This window comes from Pleurodeles waltl, chromosome 9, assembly GCF_031143425.1.
Source record: "Pleurodeles waltl isolate 20211129_DDA chromosome 9, aPleWal1.hap1.20221129, whole genome shotgun sequence".
NCBI lineage: Eukaryota > Metazoa > Chordata > Amphibia > Caudata > Salamandridae > Pleurodeles > Pleurodeles waltl.
In genome coordinates this window covers 40,756,426-40,777,210 of record NC_090448.1, presented here as the reverse complement: position 1 = coordinate 40,777,210, position 20,785 = coordinate 40,756,426, and the positions used below count along the sequence as shown (strand labels likewise).

At 45.1% G+C, this 20,785-nt stretch overlaps 1 protein-coding gene across 1 annotated transcript in view; it reads right to left on the bottom strand.

Annotated features, from left to right (window-relative positions):
* The window catches only part of COPG1 (COPI coat complex subunit gamma 1), a 175,560-nt gene that overhangs the window by 46,929 nt on the left and 107,846 nt on the right, over positions 1 to 20,785 (bottom strand). The window contains exons 14-17 of the mRNA XM_069206229.1: positions 4,850 to 5,093; positions 3,341 to 3,416; positions 2,600 to 2,703; positions 1,610 to 1,735 (exon numbers count right to left, since the gene is read on the bottom strand). Of these exons, the coding sequence (XP_069062330.1) occupies positions 1,610 to 1,735; positions 2,600 to 2,703; positions 3,341 to 3,416; positions 4,850 to 5,093 (550 nt within the window). The remainder of the gene's footprint in view (positions 1 to 1,609; positions 1,736 to 2,599; positions 2,704 to 3,340; positions 3,417 to 4,849; positions 5,094 to 20,785) is intronic.

Below are 20,785 nucleotides of genomic sequence, written 5' to 3'. Positions count from 1 at the left end.
TCATGTGCATGCTTTATGATTGGTGACTGGCAGTAGGGCTCCATTTTGTCTTTGAGTCTGTGGCAGCAGAGACAGTGGACTCCATTTTGGATGTCCCTGGTAAAACAGCACAAGATGGAGGTTGAGGTGCTGTCTCCCCTGAGAGTGGAAGTGTAGTGCTTGCATTCCTGAGCTAGAGGGTAAAGTCGTAGGCAATGATGATTGGAAGGATGGAGGCAGGACTGTCTTAGATATTCAAGTGCGACCTGGAACCAATTCCTTTTAGACCGATAGTTGGAAAGGGGTCATGATTCAGCAGATTCTCTTGTTATAGAGATGGAATCCTCTAGGCTTTTTTGGATGCTTTAGTTGCAGCCAGCTTCATTGCTACCTGCTGTGAGAGCCATCTCCTTTGAAACTATCTGTCCTGGAGAAGACAAACTGAAGTATGAAAAAACTGCTTCAATCCAGTTCTTGGGCTTGGGCACAGGCAGTGGGATCAACATCCTTATGTGGAAGTGGAAATGGTGTACAAAATTAGGACACAAATTATCCCACTGGGTTTCGGTTCCAAGGTCTTCACTGACTGAGGAAGGGAATGCAAAGGCCTGCTAAGATCCAGAGCTAGTATCTGTGAAAGCCAGTCTCCCTGAAGGGAAGGGTTATCTATCACCTGTTGGGAAAGCTGTGCACCTGTCTGTGGCCTGTCCTGCCGAGCAAGAGGAAGGCGTGCCACACTTCACAGAACGAGAGTGCCTCAGCAGGAGAAGCACAGCCACTGCATGCAGAGTGTAGAGCAGTTCAGAAGAATCAGACTGAACTGGGGTAAGGGTAACCGGTCAGAGACGGGAGAGGGTCCACCTGCCTCTCTATAAGTTCCCACAACAAGCCAAGTGAGCCAAATCATTCTACGAGACCAGTACATGTCAGCCAGCACAAGCACAATATACTTGTAATTTGCCACAGGCCGCAGAACTGGTGCTGAATCAGCTGCAACATAGAGCCTTGTGATCGCAGACATAGGAACACCCCTGAGGATTCCTATTGGTGAGGATCCTTGGGGCGCTACTGGACCTGCAAGGCTCCCCCAGATCAATCAAAAGGGGAATGTATTGGAGGAGAAGGCAGTGGTCACACTGACCAATGTCTACTCACCCCAAGAAATCCAACGCTGTTCCCAAAGGGAGCCCTGTCTCACTGGGCCAGAGTACCCTTTGCGAATCAGTTACCACCCCAACTTGAGAAGTGATAACTTTTCAATGGTGTGGCCTGCAACTGAGGTCCCATGTATGTATACATTCATTTGCAACTCGCAGAGAGGAGGAGAATGCTGGTTCACGCCCCCCTGCCTGGTTGTGATTCGAAAGGGTTGCAAAAAACTGTATGGGCCAGAAAGACTTTTCTGATTTGTGAAAGCGTTTTTATCTATTGTGAAAAGGTGTTTTACAGTCACAAAACTTTATTCACAGGTTTTGAGAATGCAAAAAACCTTTAGTACATAAGGCCCAAAGTTGTACATTCCAGTTTGTGTAAGAGTCAAATGTTTTAGACATGTAGCTGTGTTATATTCATTAGTGTCTCATTTTGCAGATGAACTGTGCTTTATTTCTTCATGACATATGTTACATACCTGCTCGTTGTTCCGTCACTGGAGCTGTAGCTAATGGAACAGATTTGAGGTCAAAAGGTTTCTCAGAGGGATCCAGGGTGTACTGCTGCAGTGCCCTCTCCAGGCCAGGTATCGAAATTGTCAAACCTGAGGAAGTGAAATAATCAGTCTTTTCCGTGAAGACATGGTACTTCGAAAAAAAGGTTGCTTCAATCTAACACTTCTCTACGACACAAAGATTTTGTTCGCCTTCTGCTGAACTGAGGTGCAGACTAGGTAATGAACCTGGGAAGGCAGTCTTTTACATCATGCCTTCAAGAACCTTGCGAGTACATATATGCCTGCTGGCCTTTGTCATCATAATGCATACTTATACGGAAATTAGGGCCAAAAATTCTTTCCAGTTCTGGCTGTAACTAAATGTCTTATTTAAATATTGGCAGATGGGGTACTCTGTCAATACGTGACAGATATCCTGGCCACCGTATTACAAGTGCCATTGCATATAATACACTTGAAATACAGCAGGTACAACATCAGCCACATTTGTAATTGGGTATCCATATGCCAAACTCAAAATAAGACCTGAAATTGAGAGCTGGATCCACTGGCTGAATTTCCTCGACAACGCTATACCTGTAAAGGAGGAAATTGAGACAGTAGATTCTATTCTGTATTTAGAGTTTCCTCCAGAAACCGGAGGGGTTTCAGCTACTACTAATGAGGCTCACAAGTGTTCTGCAGGTTAAGAACATGCAAATGATCTTTCAGAAAAAACTAATATTCTGTGCCAGACATTGTATGTAGCACTATACACTGAAACCTCAGTGCTCTATCAACAAAATGTAAATCCAACTGTTCAGAAATTGAATCTATAGATACTCACTGGGGCACATAACAGCATACATAAAATCATGTGATAAAATACCTGACAGAAGAAAATACACAACCTCATGTTACCTTTTACTTTGGATAAGCAGCATCTCAAAGCTTTAAAGTGTAAGAAGTTACCATTCAGGATGTAACTGGCATTTAGGACCTTCTGCTTCTGTTCCAAGACGCTTAAGTAGAAGGTTGCACGGTCTCGGACTTCGTTGTCATCATCCATCACGCATCTAGGGGCAAAAGTGAAACATCTCCATTCAAGAGCATCAGAATGTTTGTTGACCGGGCAACTGCATTAGCAGGCCCAGCACACTTACCAGATAAAATATCTGTCAATTCTAAGCATGAAACGCACATTTTACCTATGGTGCCAACTCACTGCAAGAAGAACCTTAACACAGTGCTGCTGTGGTATAGTGTAGTTGCATCACCCAAAAACCAACATGATGCCGCCTACTGATTTGCACAGAGTTAGGTAGAGGTGCGTTTACAGGCTACAAGGTTATGCTGCCTTATTTTACCCCATGGCTGTTATATCTGGCACTAAAGACTTTAAATTGGGATTGATTTATATATTTTTTCTGAATGACAGATGTTCAACATCCGTAACAAGTCTCTTTATGCTATAATATCTAATTAGACGTTTGGTATAGTCAGACAAAATATTGAATTAACATGGTTTCAAACTACGGAAAAACTGTGGCATATGCTTAGATAAAAAATGTACCACTCAATTCGTATAAAATATTTTTTTAACTATGCCACACACATCACAAAACGGACACAAACTGAAACGTCTGTAGTTACAAATGCTAAGATGACATGTAGCCTGTTCTGGGTCTAATGTAATACTTTCATAACACTCACCGCCTCAACAACACCAGGACGCTGGGCAACATGTCCTCGTTTTGAGCTCCAAACTTTGCCAATGCACTCACAGCACCTAAAAGGATCAAAAAATAAATCCAAGATCAGCTTAGGAGTGATTTGATGCATTTCATTGATGACACATTCCCACAACCTCAAAAAGTCACCTTTGACAAGAAAGACAAGGACACTAGAAGCTCCACCACCTAGAAGACAGACTTGATTATGCTCCAAGGGCAGCTATATGTCTTCTCCAATAACATTCCTAGCAATTTGCATTATATTGGTAAAAGAGTTCACATGGTCAAAACTAGTTATACACTAAACCTATGAATTAAAGAGCTGACCAATTCCAGTGGAGTATCCTAAAGCAGATACAAACTTCTCTGACCAATATACTATCACACTTGCAGGTCCAAGACTCAAGGATTACAGTGAGAGAAATGCCTTATGGTGTAGGAACAGAATGTTCAAGGTAATTCTGATAAGCCCAATATTTTGCACAAATATAGGTCATTATAGTCACTGTGCAAGAACACATTCTTGTGGTAATGAGAGCTTTCCAAAATGGGGTCCCCCATCAATCAGCCAGTATACAGCACTTCCTGCAAATGGTCTAGCTCCTTCCCTGCTCACAGCAGTGAAGCAGGCAGTGCTCAGATTGTATCTTGAACTAATATACCTTCTGGGACTGTAGATGTTCAAACTGGGAACCCTTGTACGAGCTTCATGTATGTAGCAAGCAGGATCAAGGTCTAGATATTTCAATTTCTGACTATAAGCGGTTTTAAAAGAGGTCTTGTGAGATGAGGGGAGGTGGATTTCATCTCAGTCAACTGTGTTGGATTATTAACTGGAGTCTCTACTCCGGTCAACAGTCATGTTGTGTTTACTGTGTCACCATTCAAACACCAACTTGAATTTCAGATCCACTTGCCATCTTTACTCGATTCCATTTAATGGCGCAGAGGTACAAAGAAAAGTGACAATTTCCTTTACATTGGAACTTTGTTCATGTATTTATTCCTATTTGTAAAGAACCAATATAGAGGTGCCTGACACCATGCAAAGGATATAAAGCATTGTCAGGACTATCAGAAACAAAAACATAATAAAGTAACAACATAAATGAGGGCCTATCTGTATATGAAACACACAGGTCAAAATGTGGGTCTATTTCTTGAAGCCTATGCTGGAAGATGTAAGCAGGTGAGCCCTTGATCTCTTAAGATTAGCAGTCTACCCAGATTTTAGCACTTCAGTGGGCATTCATGAAAAAGTGAAATACGTAAATACATCTACATAATGGGGCAACTATAAAGAAGATCCCATGATAGACTGTAGCATTTGGCTGCGGCAGATACTGCGAAAAGTTTCTAAACAATACTATCATGCCAGTCAGTGGCATATGTGACCAAATGCACACTCTTCAGCTTTTACATTTTGATGAAATGGCTCAATATGCTGCATTAATCTACTATATATTTTCACACTGCCAACAATACTCACCGGCTCTGACCTCCTCATTCTCCAAAATCACCCTGTTGTAGATAAAGCGAATGTATTTTGAAGGGCTGACAGTTCGGGGTCCCTCTTGACCCAACAAGTGGAGGATGCGGGTAGCCAGAACGGTGAACTCACAGTCTTCTATAAACTCGCACAGGTGAGACAGACCTGTCTCTTTGCTTTCAGGGTTTTCCTCAATGATGCTAATGATGCAGTCCACAATTGCCCGCTTGTACTCAAAACCTCCCTGTGAACAATAAAATATAAAAATATTAAAAATGCTTTGAAAAAAAAAAATCTTAATGGAGGTGGATATACATGTCTACTAACTTGTCTTCAAATATAGGGTTCAAATAGCAAGTATCCTATTGGACTACAGAAATTACATGCAGGGCCAAACATCCACTGCAGGGCTCTGCATTCGACCTGCTGGTAACAGGCTTCAACCCTCAATGTCTGTGTAGGAAAATGCCACTAATGGCATGGTTAAATTACCCCCCCCCCCTGTCCAACACGCACTTTCTGCCTAGTGGTAAAGCCAACCTTAATTGAAAGTGTGCTGGGACCCTGCTAACCAGGCCCCAGCACCAGTGTTCTTTCCCTAAAACTGTACCTTTGTCTCCACAATTGGCACAGCCCTGGCACACAGTTAAGTCCCTTGTAAAAGGTACCCCTGGTACCAAGGGTCCTGTGGCCAGGGAAGGTCTCTAAGGGCTGCAGCATGTCTTATGCCACCCTGGGGACCCCTCACTCAGCACATGTACACTGCCTTGCAGCTTGCGTGTGCTGGTGGGAAGAAAAAGACTTAGTCGACATGGCACTCCCCTCAGAGTGCCATGCCAACCAACCACTGCCTGTGGCATGGGTAAGCCACACCTCTAGCAAGCCTTACAGCCCTAAGGCAGGGTGCACTATACCACAGGTGACGGCATAGCTGCATGAGCACTATGCCCCTACAGTGTCTAAGTCCATTCTTAGACATTGGAAGTGCAGGGTAGCCATATTGAGAATATGGTCTGGGAGTCTGTCAAAAACAAACTCTACAGTTCCATAATGGCTACACTGAATACTGAGTAGTCTGGTATCAACCTTCTCAGCACAATAAACCCACACTGATGCCAATGTGGGATTTATTGCAAAATGCACACAGAGGGTATCTTAGAGATGACCCCTGTATGCCAGCCATACTGCTAGAGTGTGACTGACCGGTCTGTGCCAGCCTGCCACTTTCAGATGAGTTTCTGACCACATGGGTTGAGTGCCTTTGTGCACTCTGTGGCCAGAAACAAAGCCTGTCCTGGGTGGAGGTGCTTCTTACCTCCCCCTACAGGAAATGTAACACCTGGCGGTGAGCCTCAAAGGCTCAAGCCTGGTGTTACAATGCCCCATGGCACTCCAGCTAGTGGAGATGCCCGCCATCCCCCTGCCCCCCCCCACCCATACCCCCCCTTCCTGGACGAGTCCCACTTTTTGGCGGCAAGTCCAGAGGGATAATGAGAAAAACAAGGAGGAATCACTCCCTCAGCCGGGTCCATCCCTAAGGTGACTAGAGCTGAAGTGACCCCCTCCTCGGAAAATCGTCCATCTTGCTTTGGAGGATTAGAGCCAATAGGGATAGAGATGTGCCCCCCCTCCCCAGGGGGAGTGGACACAAGGAGGGTGTAGCCACCCTCAGGGACAGTAGCCATTGGCTACTGCCCTCTAGCCCTAACACACCCCTAAATTTAGTATTCGGGGGCGACCCTGAACACAGCTAGTAAGATTCATGACAACCTACAAAGAAGAAGGACTGCTGACCTGAAGAACCCCACAGAGAAGAAGGAAGACAACAACTGCTTTGCCCCAGTCCTACCGGTCGGTCTCCTACTTCAGAGAACCTGCACCACAGCGACGCATCCTGCGGTCCCAGCAACCTCTGCCGACTCAGAGGACTGCCCTGCACCCAAGAAGGATCAAGAATTCCCATGGACAGCGGACCTGTCCAACCAAGAAAGAAGAAACCATCTTTAAAGGGACTCTCACCTCACTCCAGAAGCGCGAGTCCCCACCACTCAGCACCCGACTCCTGGCCCGTGTCCAGAGAAACCTACGACCCAGAGAGGATCCCCAGACGACTCCGACGACGTGTCCACCCTGGGCTGACCTCTCTTCACCCCCATGATGACGCCTGCAGGGGGAATCCCGAGGACCCCCCTAATCGCGACTGCCCGGGACGAAGATATCAGATGCCTGGAGACACACTGCACCAGCCAGCCCCCAGGCCTGGGAGAAACCGACCACAGGTGCAGCAACAACCAGCAGGTGGCCCTCACCCTTGCCCAGTCGGTGGCTGGCCTGAGAAGCCCCCCTGTGCCCGGCCTGCAGCTCCTGAGTGACCCCCAGGTCCCTCCATTGAATCCTATTGAACACCTGACACCCTGTTTGCCCACTGCACCTGGCCACCCCTGTGCCGCTGAGGGTGTGTGTTGTGTACCTACTTGGGGCCCCTCCAGTGCTCTACCTGTTCTGCCCTCCGACAATGCGGGTACTTACCTGCAAGCAGACCGGAAACGGAACACCCCCCGTCTCCATAGGCGCCCGTCTTATTTTGGCTCCTGTTTTACCTCTGCACCTTACCGACACCGTGTTGCTGGGTGTTTGGGGTTGACTTGAACCCCCAACGGTGGGCTACCTATGCCCCGGAGACTGAACCCGTAAGTGTGGTACTTACCTCTGAATCTGTACTGTACTTACCTCCCCAGGAACTGTTGAAAATTGCAGTGTCCACTTTTAAAATAGCTTTTTGCCATTTTAATGAAAACGGTGTACAATACTGAATCTATTCAAAGTCTCAACTATTACTATGCAAAGTACCTTTTATTTAATGTACTTACCTGGTAAATTAATCTTGTGGTTCTAAACATAAATTAACAAAAGAATATTTTTCTATATAAAAACCTATTGGCCTGGAGTTAAGTCATTGAGTGTGAGTTTTCACTTATTGCTTGTGTGTGTACAACAAATGCTCAACACTACCCTCTGATAAGCCTGCTTGACCACACTACCATAAATAGAGCATTAGTATTATCTATTATTGCCTCTGCCAAGCCACTAGGGGAACCCCTGGACTCTGTGCACACTATATCTCATTTTGATATAGTATTTACAGAGCCAGCTTCCTACAGTCTGACTCAGCCTTTCATTCTTATGAGGTTAATAAAAATGGTGTCACTGAGCTGGGAATCAAAGGAGTGGGGCCTGTGGCTTATTCTGACTATAAGCATCTGTAATATGGCACTGTGTGAATGAAAGACTTACAAAGGGCACATTATGTTATTTGTATTTTCATTTAAGGATGAGTATGAAACAATAAAGGCATTTTGAAAGTAATTTACACAGTGTGAGGTTGCCTTTGGGTGACATAAAAGCCCATTTATCACACAGTGAACACATGCATATACAAATGCATAAAGCATTAACTATTTTCTAGGTTGCATCTTCAAGTAGTGTCCTTTTGCACATATGCAGCAAATGGGACTGAACTTGAGAAGCTGTACAATGAACTCTGATTTCATCAATTGTTTGCAGAGATGAAAGGAAGTTTTTTTCTTTTAAATTCCGCACTTCATTGTCACAATCACACAAACATATTTTCTCAAGTGGTATAAAGCTGACATCACACGTAACTTTACTGCTGTCAAGCCCTGCAGTGCGGGTGTCACTATGCACAAAAGCAATTGGTGACCATGACTGCAGCTGAGCCATAACACTGGGTGGTTAACTGCTTTGAGCAACTGATCATGTAATGGGTCATGACGTAATCTTGCAGGAGACGAGAACTAAAACACTATTGCTGCTTAATGAACACGGACATGTTTTGTAACAAAGTGAATATAGGCATATCAGTCAGGCATCATGTCCATTACCCTTGCCTCACTAACAGCAGACACACAGCAGGCACTTTGCATCATTAGAAAAGGAGTGTACTTTGCCAGTCTACAAAACCATTACTGGAGCAGCATCTCCTGTGTGTGTCATAGAACACCTGTCAGGAAATTATTTGGGTGTCAGTAGCACTGCACCCTTTTATTTGTGTAAAGTAGTTTGAGGTCATGTTTAAAATCATGAACAGTGCAATGGGGGGAGAGTTGATAGTGCACTGTAGGTAGTTGGCTCTCTATAGTATACCAAAATTAGGCATACTGTGCAAAGAGTCCAGAGGTGCCCTTACTAGTGGACAGGGGCTTGCTATAGCAATCCCAAGGTGCTCTCTTAGGGGGTAGTGTGGCCGAAGGGACTTAGGCTTATCGGCAGACATTTACAATACGCACACGGTCCATAAATATATATATGGAAAAAGTCACTTACCCAGTGTACATCTGTTCGTGGCATTAGTCGCTGCAGATTCACATGCTGTGCACATCCCGCCATCTGGTGTTGGGCTCAGAGTGTTACAAGTTGTTTTTCTTCGAAGAAGTCTTTTCGAGTCACGAGACCGAGGGACTCCTCCCATTTCGACTCCATTGCGCATGGGCGTCGACTCCATCTTAGATTGTTTTCCCCGCAGAGGGTGAGGTAGGAGTTGTGTATGCTAGTAATAGTGCCCATGCAATGGAGTGAATGCGTATGTACATAATGAAGTTTCAAGTAATATATTTACAAATGTACAAATGTTTAAGATCTACTTCTAAACGGCTACAGGCTCCCGGGGAGGCGGGTGGGCGCATGTGAATCTGCAGCGACTAATGCCACGAACAGATGTACAATGGGTAAGTGACATTTTCCGTTCAATGGCATGTGTAGCTGCAGATACACATGCTGTGCATAGACTAATAAGCAGTTATCTCCCCAAAAAGCGGTGGTTCAGCCTGTAGGAGTTGAAGTAGTTTGAAATAATGTTCTTAGTACAGCTTGACCTACTGTTGCCTGTTGTGTAGTTAACACATCTACACAGTAGTGCTTGGTAAATGTATGAGGCGTAGACCATGTTGCTGCCTTACATATTTCGGTCATTGGAATATTTCCCAGAAAGGCCATGGTAGCACCTTTCTTTCTGGTTGAGTGTGCCTTTGGTGTAATAGGCAGTTCTCTTTTAGCTTTAAGATAGCAGGTTTGAATGCACTTAACTATCCATCTAGCAATGCCTTGTTTTGAAATAGGATTTCCTGTATGAGGTTTTTGAAAGGCGATAAATAGTTGTTTTGTCTTTCGAATTAGTTTTGTTTCGTCAATGTAGTACATTAGTGCTCTTTTGATGTCTAATGTATGTAGTGCTCTTTCAGCTACAGAATCTGGCTGTGGGAAGAACACTGGTGATTCTACCGTTTGATTCAAGTGGAACGGTGAGATTACTTTTGGTAAAAATTTAGGATTGGTCCGTAGAACAACTTTATTTTTGTGTATTTGAATAAATGGATCTTGAATGGTAAATCCTTGAATCTCACTCACTCTTCTTAGAGATGTGATGGCAATTAAAAATGCAACTTTCCACGTTAAGTATTGCCTTTCACAAGAACGCATGGGCTCAAAAGGTGGACCCATGAGTCGTGTTAAGACAATGTTGAGGTTCCATGAAGGAACAGGTGGTGTTCTTGGTGGTATAATTCTCTTTAGGCCTTCCATAAACGCTTTTATGACTGGTATCCTAAATAATGAAGTTGAGTGCGTAATTTGCAGGTAAGCTGAAATTGCCGTAAGATGTATTTTAATGGAAGAGAAAGCTAGTTTAGATTTCTGCAAATGTAGTAAGTATCCTACTATCTCTTTTGCAGATGCGTGTAAAGGTTGAATTTGATTATTATGGCAGTAATAAACAAATCTTTTCCACTTATTTGCATAACAGTGTCTAGTGGTAGGTTTTCTAGCCTGTTTTATGACCTCCATACATTCCTGTGTGAGGTCTAAGTGCCCGAATTCTAGGATTTCAGGAGCCAAATTGCTAGATTCAGCGATGCTGGATTTGGATGTCTGATCTGTTGTTTGTGTTGTGTTAACAGATCTGGTCTGTTTGGCAGTTTTATATGAGGTACTACTGAAAGGTCTAGTAGTGTTGTGTACCAAGGTTGCCTTGCCCATGTTGGTGCTATTAGTATGAGTTTGAGTTTGTTTTGACTCAACTTGTTTACTAGATATGGAAGCAGTGGGAGAGGGGGAAAAGCGTACGCAAATATCCCTGACCAGTTCATCCATAGTGCATTGCCCTGAGACTGATGTTGTGGGTACCTGGATGCGAAGTTTTGGCATTTTGAGTTTTCTTTTGTTGCAAATAAATCTATTTGTGGCGTTCCCCACATTTTGAAGTAAGTGTTCAGTATTTGGGGGTGAATTTCCCATTCGTGGATATGTTGGTGATCCCGAGAGAGACTGTCTGCTAGCTGATTCTGAATCCCTGGAATAAATTGTGCTATTAGGCGAATGTGGTTGTGAATCGCCCAATGCCATATTTTTTGTGTTAGGAGACACAACTGTGTCGAGTGTGTTCCTCCCTGTTTGTTTAGGTAATACATTGTTGTCATGTTGTCTGTTTTGACAAGAGTATATTTGTGGGTTAATATGGGTTGAAATGCTTTCAGAGCTAGAAACACCGCTAACAGTTCTAAGTGGTTTATATGAAACTGTTTTTGCTGAATGTTCCATTGTCCTTGGATGTTGTGCTGATTGAGGTGTGCTCCCCACCCTGTCATGGATGCATCTGTTGTTATTACGCATTGTGGCACTGGGTCTTGAAAAGGCAGCCCTGGGTTTAAATTTATACTGTTCCACCATTGAAGCGAGATGTATGTTTGGCGGTCTATCAACACCAGATCTAGAAGTTGACCCTGTGCTTGTGACCACTGCGATGCTAGGCACTGTTGTAAGGGCCGCATGTGCAACCTTGCGTTTGGGACAATGGCTATGCATGAGGACATCATGCCTAGGAGTTTCATTACTAATTTGACCTGTATCTTCTGGTTTGGATACATGGCTTGTATTACATTTTGGAATGTTTGGACTCTTTGTGGACTTGGAGTGGCAATCCCTTTTACTGTGTTGATTGTTGCTCCTAGGTATTGCTGTGTTTGACACGGTAGAAGGTGTGACTTTGAGTAATTGATTGAGAAATCTAGTTTGTGTAGGGTTTCTATGACGTAATTTGTGTGTCGTGAACACTGTTTTTGCGTGTTGGTTTTGATTAACCAATCGTCTAGGTACGGGAACACATGTATTTGCTGCCTTCTGATATGTGCAGCTACTACTGCTAGGCATTTTGTAAAAACTCTTGGCGCAGTTGTTATTCCGAATGGCAACACTTTGAATTGGTAATGTATCCCTTGGAATACAAACCTTAGGCACTTTCTGTGTGAAGGATGTATTGGTATATGGAAATATGCTTCCTTTAGAACCAGTGTTGACATGTAGTCTTGTTGTTTGAGCAGTGGGATTACTTCTTGTAATGTAACCATGTGAAAGTGGTCTGATTTGATGTATGTATTTAATATTCTGAGATCTAGTATAGGTCTTAGAGTTTTGTCTTTTTTGGGTATTAGAAAGTACAGTGAGTAAACTCCTGTGTTTAGTTCTTGTTTTGGTACTAATTCTATTGCCTCTTTTTGGAGCAATGCTTGAACTTCTAATCCTAGAAGATTTATATGTTGTTTCGACATACTGTGTGTTTTCGGTGGGACTGTTGGAGGGAATTCTCGAAATTCTATGCAATAACCATACTGGATAATTGCTAGTACCCAAGTATCTGTTGTTATCTCTTCCCAATGTTTGTAAAATTGGCTTAATCTTCCCCCCACAGGTGTTATGTGATGGGGATGGGTGACTTGTGAGTCACTGCTTATTTTGAGGACTTTTGGGGCTTTGGAATTGTTCTCTACCTCTTTGGAATTGTCCCCCTCTATATTGCCCCCGAAAACTTCCCCGCTGATATTGGCTTTGGTAAGTGGGCCTTGTTTGTGATGTTGTGGTTTCTGTTGGTTGTCCTCGAAACCCTCCCCTAAACGGTGTTTTGCGAAAGGTGCCTCTGCTCTGCGGGGAGTAGAGTGCGCCCATGGCTTTTGCCGTATCAGTGTCCTTCTTGAGTTTCTCAATAGCAGTGTCGACTTCTGGCCCAAACAACTGCTGTTCATTAAATGGCATATTTAGCACGGCTTGTTGAATTTCTGGCTTGAAACCTGACGTGCAAAGCCATGCGTGCCTTCTTATTGTTATTGCAGTATTTACTGTCCTTGCAGCCGTATCTGCTGCATCCATTGAAGACCGTATCTGATTATTAGAGATACTTTGTCCTTCTTCCACCACTTGTTGTGCTCTTTTTTGGAATTCCTTGGGTAAGTGTTCTATCAAATGTTGCATCTCATCCCAGTGCGCTCTGTCATATCTTGCCAAAAGCGCTTGTGAATTGGCAATGCGCCATTGGTTTGCTGCTTGTGCTGCAACCCTTTTGCCCGCAGCATCAAATTTGCGACTCTCTTTGTCTGGAGGTGGTGCGGTCTCCCGAGGTATGAGAGTTTGCTCTCTTACGAGCTGCCCCGACAACTACTGAGTCTGGAGTTAACTGCGTTGTAATATAAACAGGATCTGTTGGCGGTGGCTTGTATTTTTTCTCCACTCTTGGAGTTATGGCTCGGCCTTTAACAGGATCTTGAAAGATTTGTTTTGAATGTTTTAGCATTCCTGGGAGCATAGGTAGTCTTTTATACTGGCTATGAGTGGAGGTTAGCGTGTTAAACAAGAAGTCATCCTCAATTGGTTCTGAATGCAAGGTGACGTTATGGAAAGCAGCTGCCCTTGCGATCACCTGTGTGTAAGATGTACTGTCCTCAGGAGGGGACGGCCTGGTAGGGTACGAGTCTGGGCTGTTGTCCGATACTGGAGCATCGTAAAGGTCCCATGCATCGGGATCATCTTGACTCATGGCAGTATGAGTCGGGGAGTGCATCAGTGGAGGAGTTGTTACTGGTGATGTGTGCACTGATGGTGGTGGAGAAGGTGGTGGAGTTGTTTTCTTTGCCACCTTTGCCTGTGGCTCCTTGTCCTTTTCGTGAAAGGCAAGTTTTCTTTTTATCTTAATTGGAGGAAGAGTGGTTATCTTCCCTGTGTCTTGATGAATGTGGAGCCTCCTTTGAGTATAGTCTGGCTCTACAGCTTGAAGTTCCTCTCCAAATCTATGTTTTTTCATTTGGGAGGCCAATCCTTGTTCCTCTGTATAGGAACCTGTTTTCGGCTCCGAGGCTGGATGTTTCGGAACCAAAACTTTTTCGGAGGTCTTTTTAGGCTCCGAAGAAACCTTTGTAATTTTCGGCGTGGTGGTGTCTCGATGCCGAATTTGTTTGGTGCCGCTGTGACGGTGCCGAAATTTCTCAGAGCCGATGTCTCGGGTCCGAGATTGCTGTGTGGCGGTATCTCGACCGGAGTCGGATGACTTCGACACCAGCGTGCCCTTTTTCGGTGCCTTGGCTCGGTCACCGCTTGTTTGGGTTAAGCCATGGCCTGTTGGCGGTGGCGTCCCCTGGGCTTTTGTTGACTTCTCGTGAGTCTTATGTTTCGACGTCTTACTCACGGTTTTCGGCGTTTCTTCGGCCTCGAGCTCTTCCGAGTCCGACTCTTGGATAGAGAAAGCTTCCTCTTCTTCCTCGAAACGCTCTTGTTCTGTCGGCGTCGACGCCATCTGCAGTCTTCTGGCTCTTCGGTCTCTTAACGTCTTTCTGGACCGAAACGCTCGACAGGCCTCACAAGTATCTTCCTTGTGCTCTGGGGACAAGCACAAGTTACAGACCAGATGCTGATCCGTATACGGATACTTGTTATGGCATTTTGGACAGAAGCGGAATGGGGTCCGTTCCATCAGCCTTGAATTCACACGTGGCCGGGCCGACCAGGCCCCGACGGGGGAATCGAAAAAACCCGAAGGGCCACCGGAACTCTTCTAAATTCGGTGTCGATCTGTTGTAACTAACCCGATACCGAACGCAAACAATACCGAAGTTTTTTCCGAGATTCTAACTAACTTTCCGACCCGAAACACGGAGCGAAAAGGAACACGTCCGAACCCGATGGCGGAAAAAAACCAATCTAAGATGGAGTCGACGCCCATGCGCAATGGAGTCGAAATGGGAGGAGTCCCTCGGTCTCGTTACTCGAAAAGACTTCTTCGAAGAAAAACAACTTGTAACACTCCGAGCCCAACACCAGATGGCGGGATGTGCACAGCATGTGTATCTGCAGCTACACACGCCATCGATATAGGCATCAGAATCAATACAATCAGGAAAGTAGTTTTTGCAAGAGAAATACTTCCAGGTTTCAAAAGTCGACACTTTATGCATTTTTCAGAGTCAGCAATGTTATCCTGTGGAGGAAAAACAAATACTGCATACAGGTATATACAGCGACTTACAGGACCAATCTTCTGGACTTACGGTAAGTGTAGGGTGAGGTCCAAGGCAGCGCCAACAGGGGTGCTTTTCAGCGTCAGGTGCCCAATATTATCTTATGGGGGAAAACGTACTGTATTCGGGCACTTCAGAGAAACTTACGGGACGTAAGATAAGTATGGGGCAAGGTCCAAGGCAGCACAAACAAGTCACCTTGGGCGGCAGTGGGGCAGCCGTGTGCAGAGGTGCTTTTCAGCACTGGGTGCCCAATGTTAGTCAATGGGAACTGGTCCAGTAAAAAAAAGGCTGCAAGTTGGGAGTGGGAGTTCAGTCAAGGTGAACCAACAAGTTGGTTCAAATCTAGAGATGATCGGGGACGTGGGAACAACTTGGGTCCTCTTCTCCACGGGCGACGGTTGCAGAGGTGTCTTAAGGCGTCAGGTTTTCTCCACCAGGAGCACTCCCGGTTAAAGAGGCCTGCGAACAGAGGCTGCAGGCAGCGGCAATGAGTCCACAGTGGGCAAATCCAAAGTGGGCTTTGTCTCTGGAGGGCCCGTGCACCACACTGGAACCTTTGACCTACTTCAACTAGGGCTAGGTGGCACATGTGCTGTGGTGCTTTTAGGTGTCGGGTTTTCAGTACTCGCAGTTCTGTTTGGGTGCCTGCAAGATGCGGGGATGCAGCTGTGCTGCTCCACAGGAGTTCCTGGGTATTTGTTGAAGGTAGGCAGTCCTCCTAGGCTTTTGAAGGCACAACAGCTTGCAGGACAAGTCGACTGGCACAAATCAGCGGGAACAGCAGACAGGTTGGTAGGTGCTTTTTTCTCAGCCTTTGCTTCTGTGTCTCAAGTGTCCTTCGTGGGTCAGCAGGAATTTGATTTCCTGGTGCCAGGGGCTTCCCCAAATGCTGAATTTAGGGGAGTGTAGGGTAGTAGCCAATGGACTAATCACCTGTTGGGTCACTACGCCCTCTATATGATGACTTCCTGTGGAAAGTAGGCATAACCCTACCTCGGAATTCCTATTTCTGCCAACACCAAGATGGCAGATTTCTAAATGTTGTGTCCACATCAGGCAGCTCACCTTAGGGATGGGACTGACTTGAGCGGTGGACACACCTCTCTGAATTGAAAATGTCACTTACCCAGTGTACATCTGTTTGTGGCATCAGTCGCTGAAGATTCACATGTTGTGCATAGGCCGCCATCTGGTGTTGGGTCGGAGTGTTACAAGTTGTTTTTCTTCGAAGAAGTCTTTCGAGTCACGGGACCGAGGGACTCCTCCTCTTTGTCTCCATTGCGCATGGGCGTCGACTCCATCTTCGATTGTTTTCCCCGCAGAGGGTGAGGTAGGAGTTGTTTGTTAGTAATAGTGCCCATGCAATGGAGTGAATAAGTATGTACCTAACTAAGATTTAATATATTTACAAATGTACAAAGTTGAAGCTAACTTCCAAACGGCTACAGGCTCCCGGGGAGGTGGGTGGGCACATGTGAATCTTCAGCGACTGATGCCACGAACAGATGTACACTGGGTAAGTGACATTTTCAGTTCGATGGCATCTGTCGCTGTAGATACACATGTTGTGCATAGACTAGTAAGCAGTTATCTCCCCAAAAGCGGTGGCTCAGCCTGTAGGAGTGGAAGTAGTTTGAAATAAGGTTCTTAGTACGGCTTGACCTACTGTGGCTTGTTGTGCTGATAGCACGTCTACACAGTAGTGCTTGGTAAATGTGTGAGGCGTAGACCATGTGGCTGCCTTACATATTTCGTGCATTGGAATATTCCCTAGGAAGGCCATGGTAGCGCCTTTCTTTCTGGTTGAGTGTGCCCTTGGTGTAATGGGCAGTTGTCTTTTTGCTTTAAGGTAGCAGATTTGGATGCACTTAACTATCCATCTGGCTATACCCTGTTTCGAGATTGGGTTTCCTGCGTGAGGTTTTTGAAATGCAATAAACAGTTGTTTAGTTTTCCTGATGTTTTTAGTTCTGTCGATGTAGAACATTAGTGCTCTTTTGACGTCTAATGTATGTAGTGCCCTTTCAGCTATGGAATCTGGCTGTGGGAAGAACACTGGTAGCTCTACCGTTTGATTTAGGTGGAACGGTGAAATAACCGTTGGCAAAAATTTAGGATTGGTCCTTAAGACTACTTTATTTTTGTGTAGTTGGATAAAAGGTTCTTGTATTGTAAACGCCTGAATTTCACTTACTCTTCTTAGAGATGTGATGGCGATGAGGAATGCAACTTTCCAGGTTAGGAATTGTATTTCGCAAGAGTGCATAGGTTCAAAGGGTGGACCCATGAGTCTGGTTAAGACGATGTTAAGGTTCCATGAAGGAACGGGTGGTGTCCTAGGTGGTATAATTCTTTTGAGGCCTTCCATAAATGCTTTAATGACAGGTATCCTAAATAGTGAAGTTGAATGGGTAATCTGCAGGTATGCAGATATTGCTGCTAGGTGTATCTTAATGGAAGAGAAGGCCAGGTTCGTTTTTTGTAAGTGTAGTAAGTAACCCACTACATCTTTTGGAGATGCGTGTAATGGTTGAATTTGATTATGATGGCAATAGCAAACAAATCTTTTCCATTTGCTTGCATAGCAGTGTCTAGTGGATGGTCTTCTGGCTTGCTTTATGACTTCCATACATTCTTGTGTGAGGTCTAAGTGTCCGAATTCTAGGATTTCAGGAGCCAGATTGCTAGATTCAGCGATGCTGGGTTTGGATGCCTGATCTGTTGGTTGTGTTGCATTAACAGATCTGGCCAGTTGGGCAACTTGACGTGGGGTACTACTGATAGGTCTAGCAGTGTTGTGTACCATGGTTGCCTTGCCCACGTTAGTGCTATCAGTATGAGTTTGAGTTTGTTTTGACTCAATTTGATTACTAGATATGGAAGGAGAGGGAGAGGGGGAAAAGCTTACGCAAATATCCCTGACCAGTTCATTCATAGGGCATTGCCTTGAGACTGCCTGTGTGGGTATCTGGATGCGAAGTTTTGGCATTTTGCGTTCTCCTTCGTTGCAAATAAGTCTATTTGAGGTGTTCCCCAACGTTTGAAGTAAGTGTTTAGAATTTGGGGGTGAATTTCCCACTCGTGGACCTGTTGGTGATCTCGAGAGAGATTGTCTGCAAGTTGATTCTGGATCCCTGGAATAAACTGTGCTATTAGGCGAATGTGGTTGTGAATTGCCCATTGCCATATTTTTTGTGCTAGCAGGCACAGCTGTGTCGAGTGTGTCCCCCCCTGTTTGTTTAGATAATACATTGTTGTCATGTTGTCTGTTTTGACAAGAATGTATTTGTGAGTTATGAGTGGTTGAAATGCTTTTAATGCTTGGAAAACTGCTAGTAGTTCGAGGTGATTTATATGCAGCTTTTTTTGATGTACGTCCCATTGTCCTTGTATGCTGTGGTGATTGAGGTGTGCTCCCCACCCTGTCATGGAAGCATCTGTTGTTATCACGTATTGTGGCACTGGGTCTTGGAAAGGCCGCCCTTTGTTTAAATTTATGTTGTTCCACCATAGAAGCGAGAGGTATGTTAGGCGGTCTATCAACACCAGATCTAGAAGCTGACCCTGTGCTTGAGACCATTGTGATGCTAGGCACTGTTGTAAGGGCCGCATGTGCAACCTTGCGTGTGGGACAATGGCTATGCATGAGGACATCATGCCTAGTAGTTGTAATATAATCTTTGCTTGTATTTTTTGTGTTGGATACATGCGTTGTATAATCTTTTGGAAATTTTGAACCCTTTGTGGACTTGGAGTGGCTATTCCCTTTGTTGTATCTATTGTGGCACCTAGGTATTGTTGTACCTTGCACGGCAGAATGTGTGATTTTGCATAGTTGTTGGTGAAACCGAGTTTGTAGAGGGTTTGCATGACTTGATCTGTGTGGTGTGAGCACCTTGTCAGGGAGTCGGTTTTGATTAGCCAGTCGTCTAGATACAGGAATACGTGTATTTGCTGCCTTCTGATGTGTGCAGCCACTACTGCTAGGCACTTTGTGAAGACTCTTGGTGCAGTTGTTAAACCGAAGGGCAATACTTTGAATTGGTAATGTATCCCCTTGAATACGAACCTTAGGTATTTCCTGTGCGACGGATGTATTGGTATGTGGAAATACGCGTCTTTGAGATCTAAGGTTGTCATGTAGTCCTGTTGCTTTAGCAATGGTAACACTTCTTGTAGCGTGACCATGTGAAAGTGCTCTGATTTGATGTAGGTGTTTAGTGTTCTGAGGTCTAGGATTGGTCTCAGTGTTTTGTCCTTTTTTGGTATTAGGAAGTACAGGGAATAAACTCCTGTGTTTATTTGTGTCTTTGGTACTAGTTCTATTGCGTTCTTTTGCAATAATGCTTGAACTTCTATTTCCAGAAGGTCTGAATGTTGTTTTGATAGATTCTGTGCTTTTGGTGGTATGTTTGGAGGGATTTGCAGAAATTCTATGCAATAACCATGTTGGATAATTGCTAAGACCCAAGTGTCTGTAGTTATTTCCTCCCATGCTTGGTAATACTGACCTATTCTTCCCCCCACTGGTGTTGTGTGGAGGGGATGAGTGACATGTGAGTCACTGTTTGGTTGTAGGGGTTTTGGGGCTTTGAAATTTTCCCCTATTCCTAGGGAATTGTCCTCTGTATTGGCCCCGAAAGCCTCCCCTTTGGTACTGTCCCTGGTAGCTGGACGGTGTGGCCTGTGAGGTGCTGGCTTGTGTGGCTTGACCCCGAAACCCCCCTCGAAAGGATGTTTTGCGGAAGGTGCTGTAAGTGCCTCTGCTCTGCGGGGAGTAGAGTGCGCCCATGGCTTTAGCAGTGTCAGTGTCCTTTTTGAGTTTTTCAATCGCCGTGTCCACTTCTGGTCCGAACAGTTGTTTCTCATTGAATGGCATATTGAGCACTGCCTGCTGAATCTCTGGTTTAAAACCAGACGTTCGTAGCCATGCGTGCCTTCTGATAGTCACAGATGTGTTAATTGTTCTTGCAGCTGTGTCCGCTGCATCCATAGAGGAGCGTATCTGATTATTAGATATGTTCTGTCCTTCCTCAACCACCTGTTTCGCCCTCTTTTGTAGCTCTTTGGGTAGATGCTCAATGAGGTGTTGCATCTCGTCCCAATGGGCTCTGTCATAGCGCGCAAGTAGTGCTTGAGAGTTAGCGATGCGCCACTGGTTTGCAGCTTGTACTGCGACTCTCTTTCCGGCTGCATCGAACTTGCGGCTCTCTTTATCTGGGGGCGGTGCATCCCCAGATGTGTGGGAGTTGGCTCTCTTGCGAGCTGCTCCTACTACGACGGAATCTGGTGGCAGCTGTGAGCTGATGAAAACAGGGTCTGTGGGAGGTGCTTTATATTTCTTTTCCACTCTTGGTGTTATTGCTCTACTCTTGACCGGCTCCTTGAAGATTTCCTTTGCGTGCCGAAGCATTCCTGGGAGCATAGGCAGGCTTTGGTAGGAGCTATGGGTGGAGGAGAGGGTGTTGAATAAGAAGTCATCCTCGACTGGTTCCGAGTGTAGGGACACGTTGTGGAACTCTGCTGCTCTAGCCACCACTTGTGAGTATGCTGTGCTATCTTCAGGTGGTGAGGGCTTTGT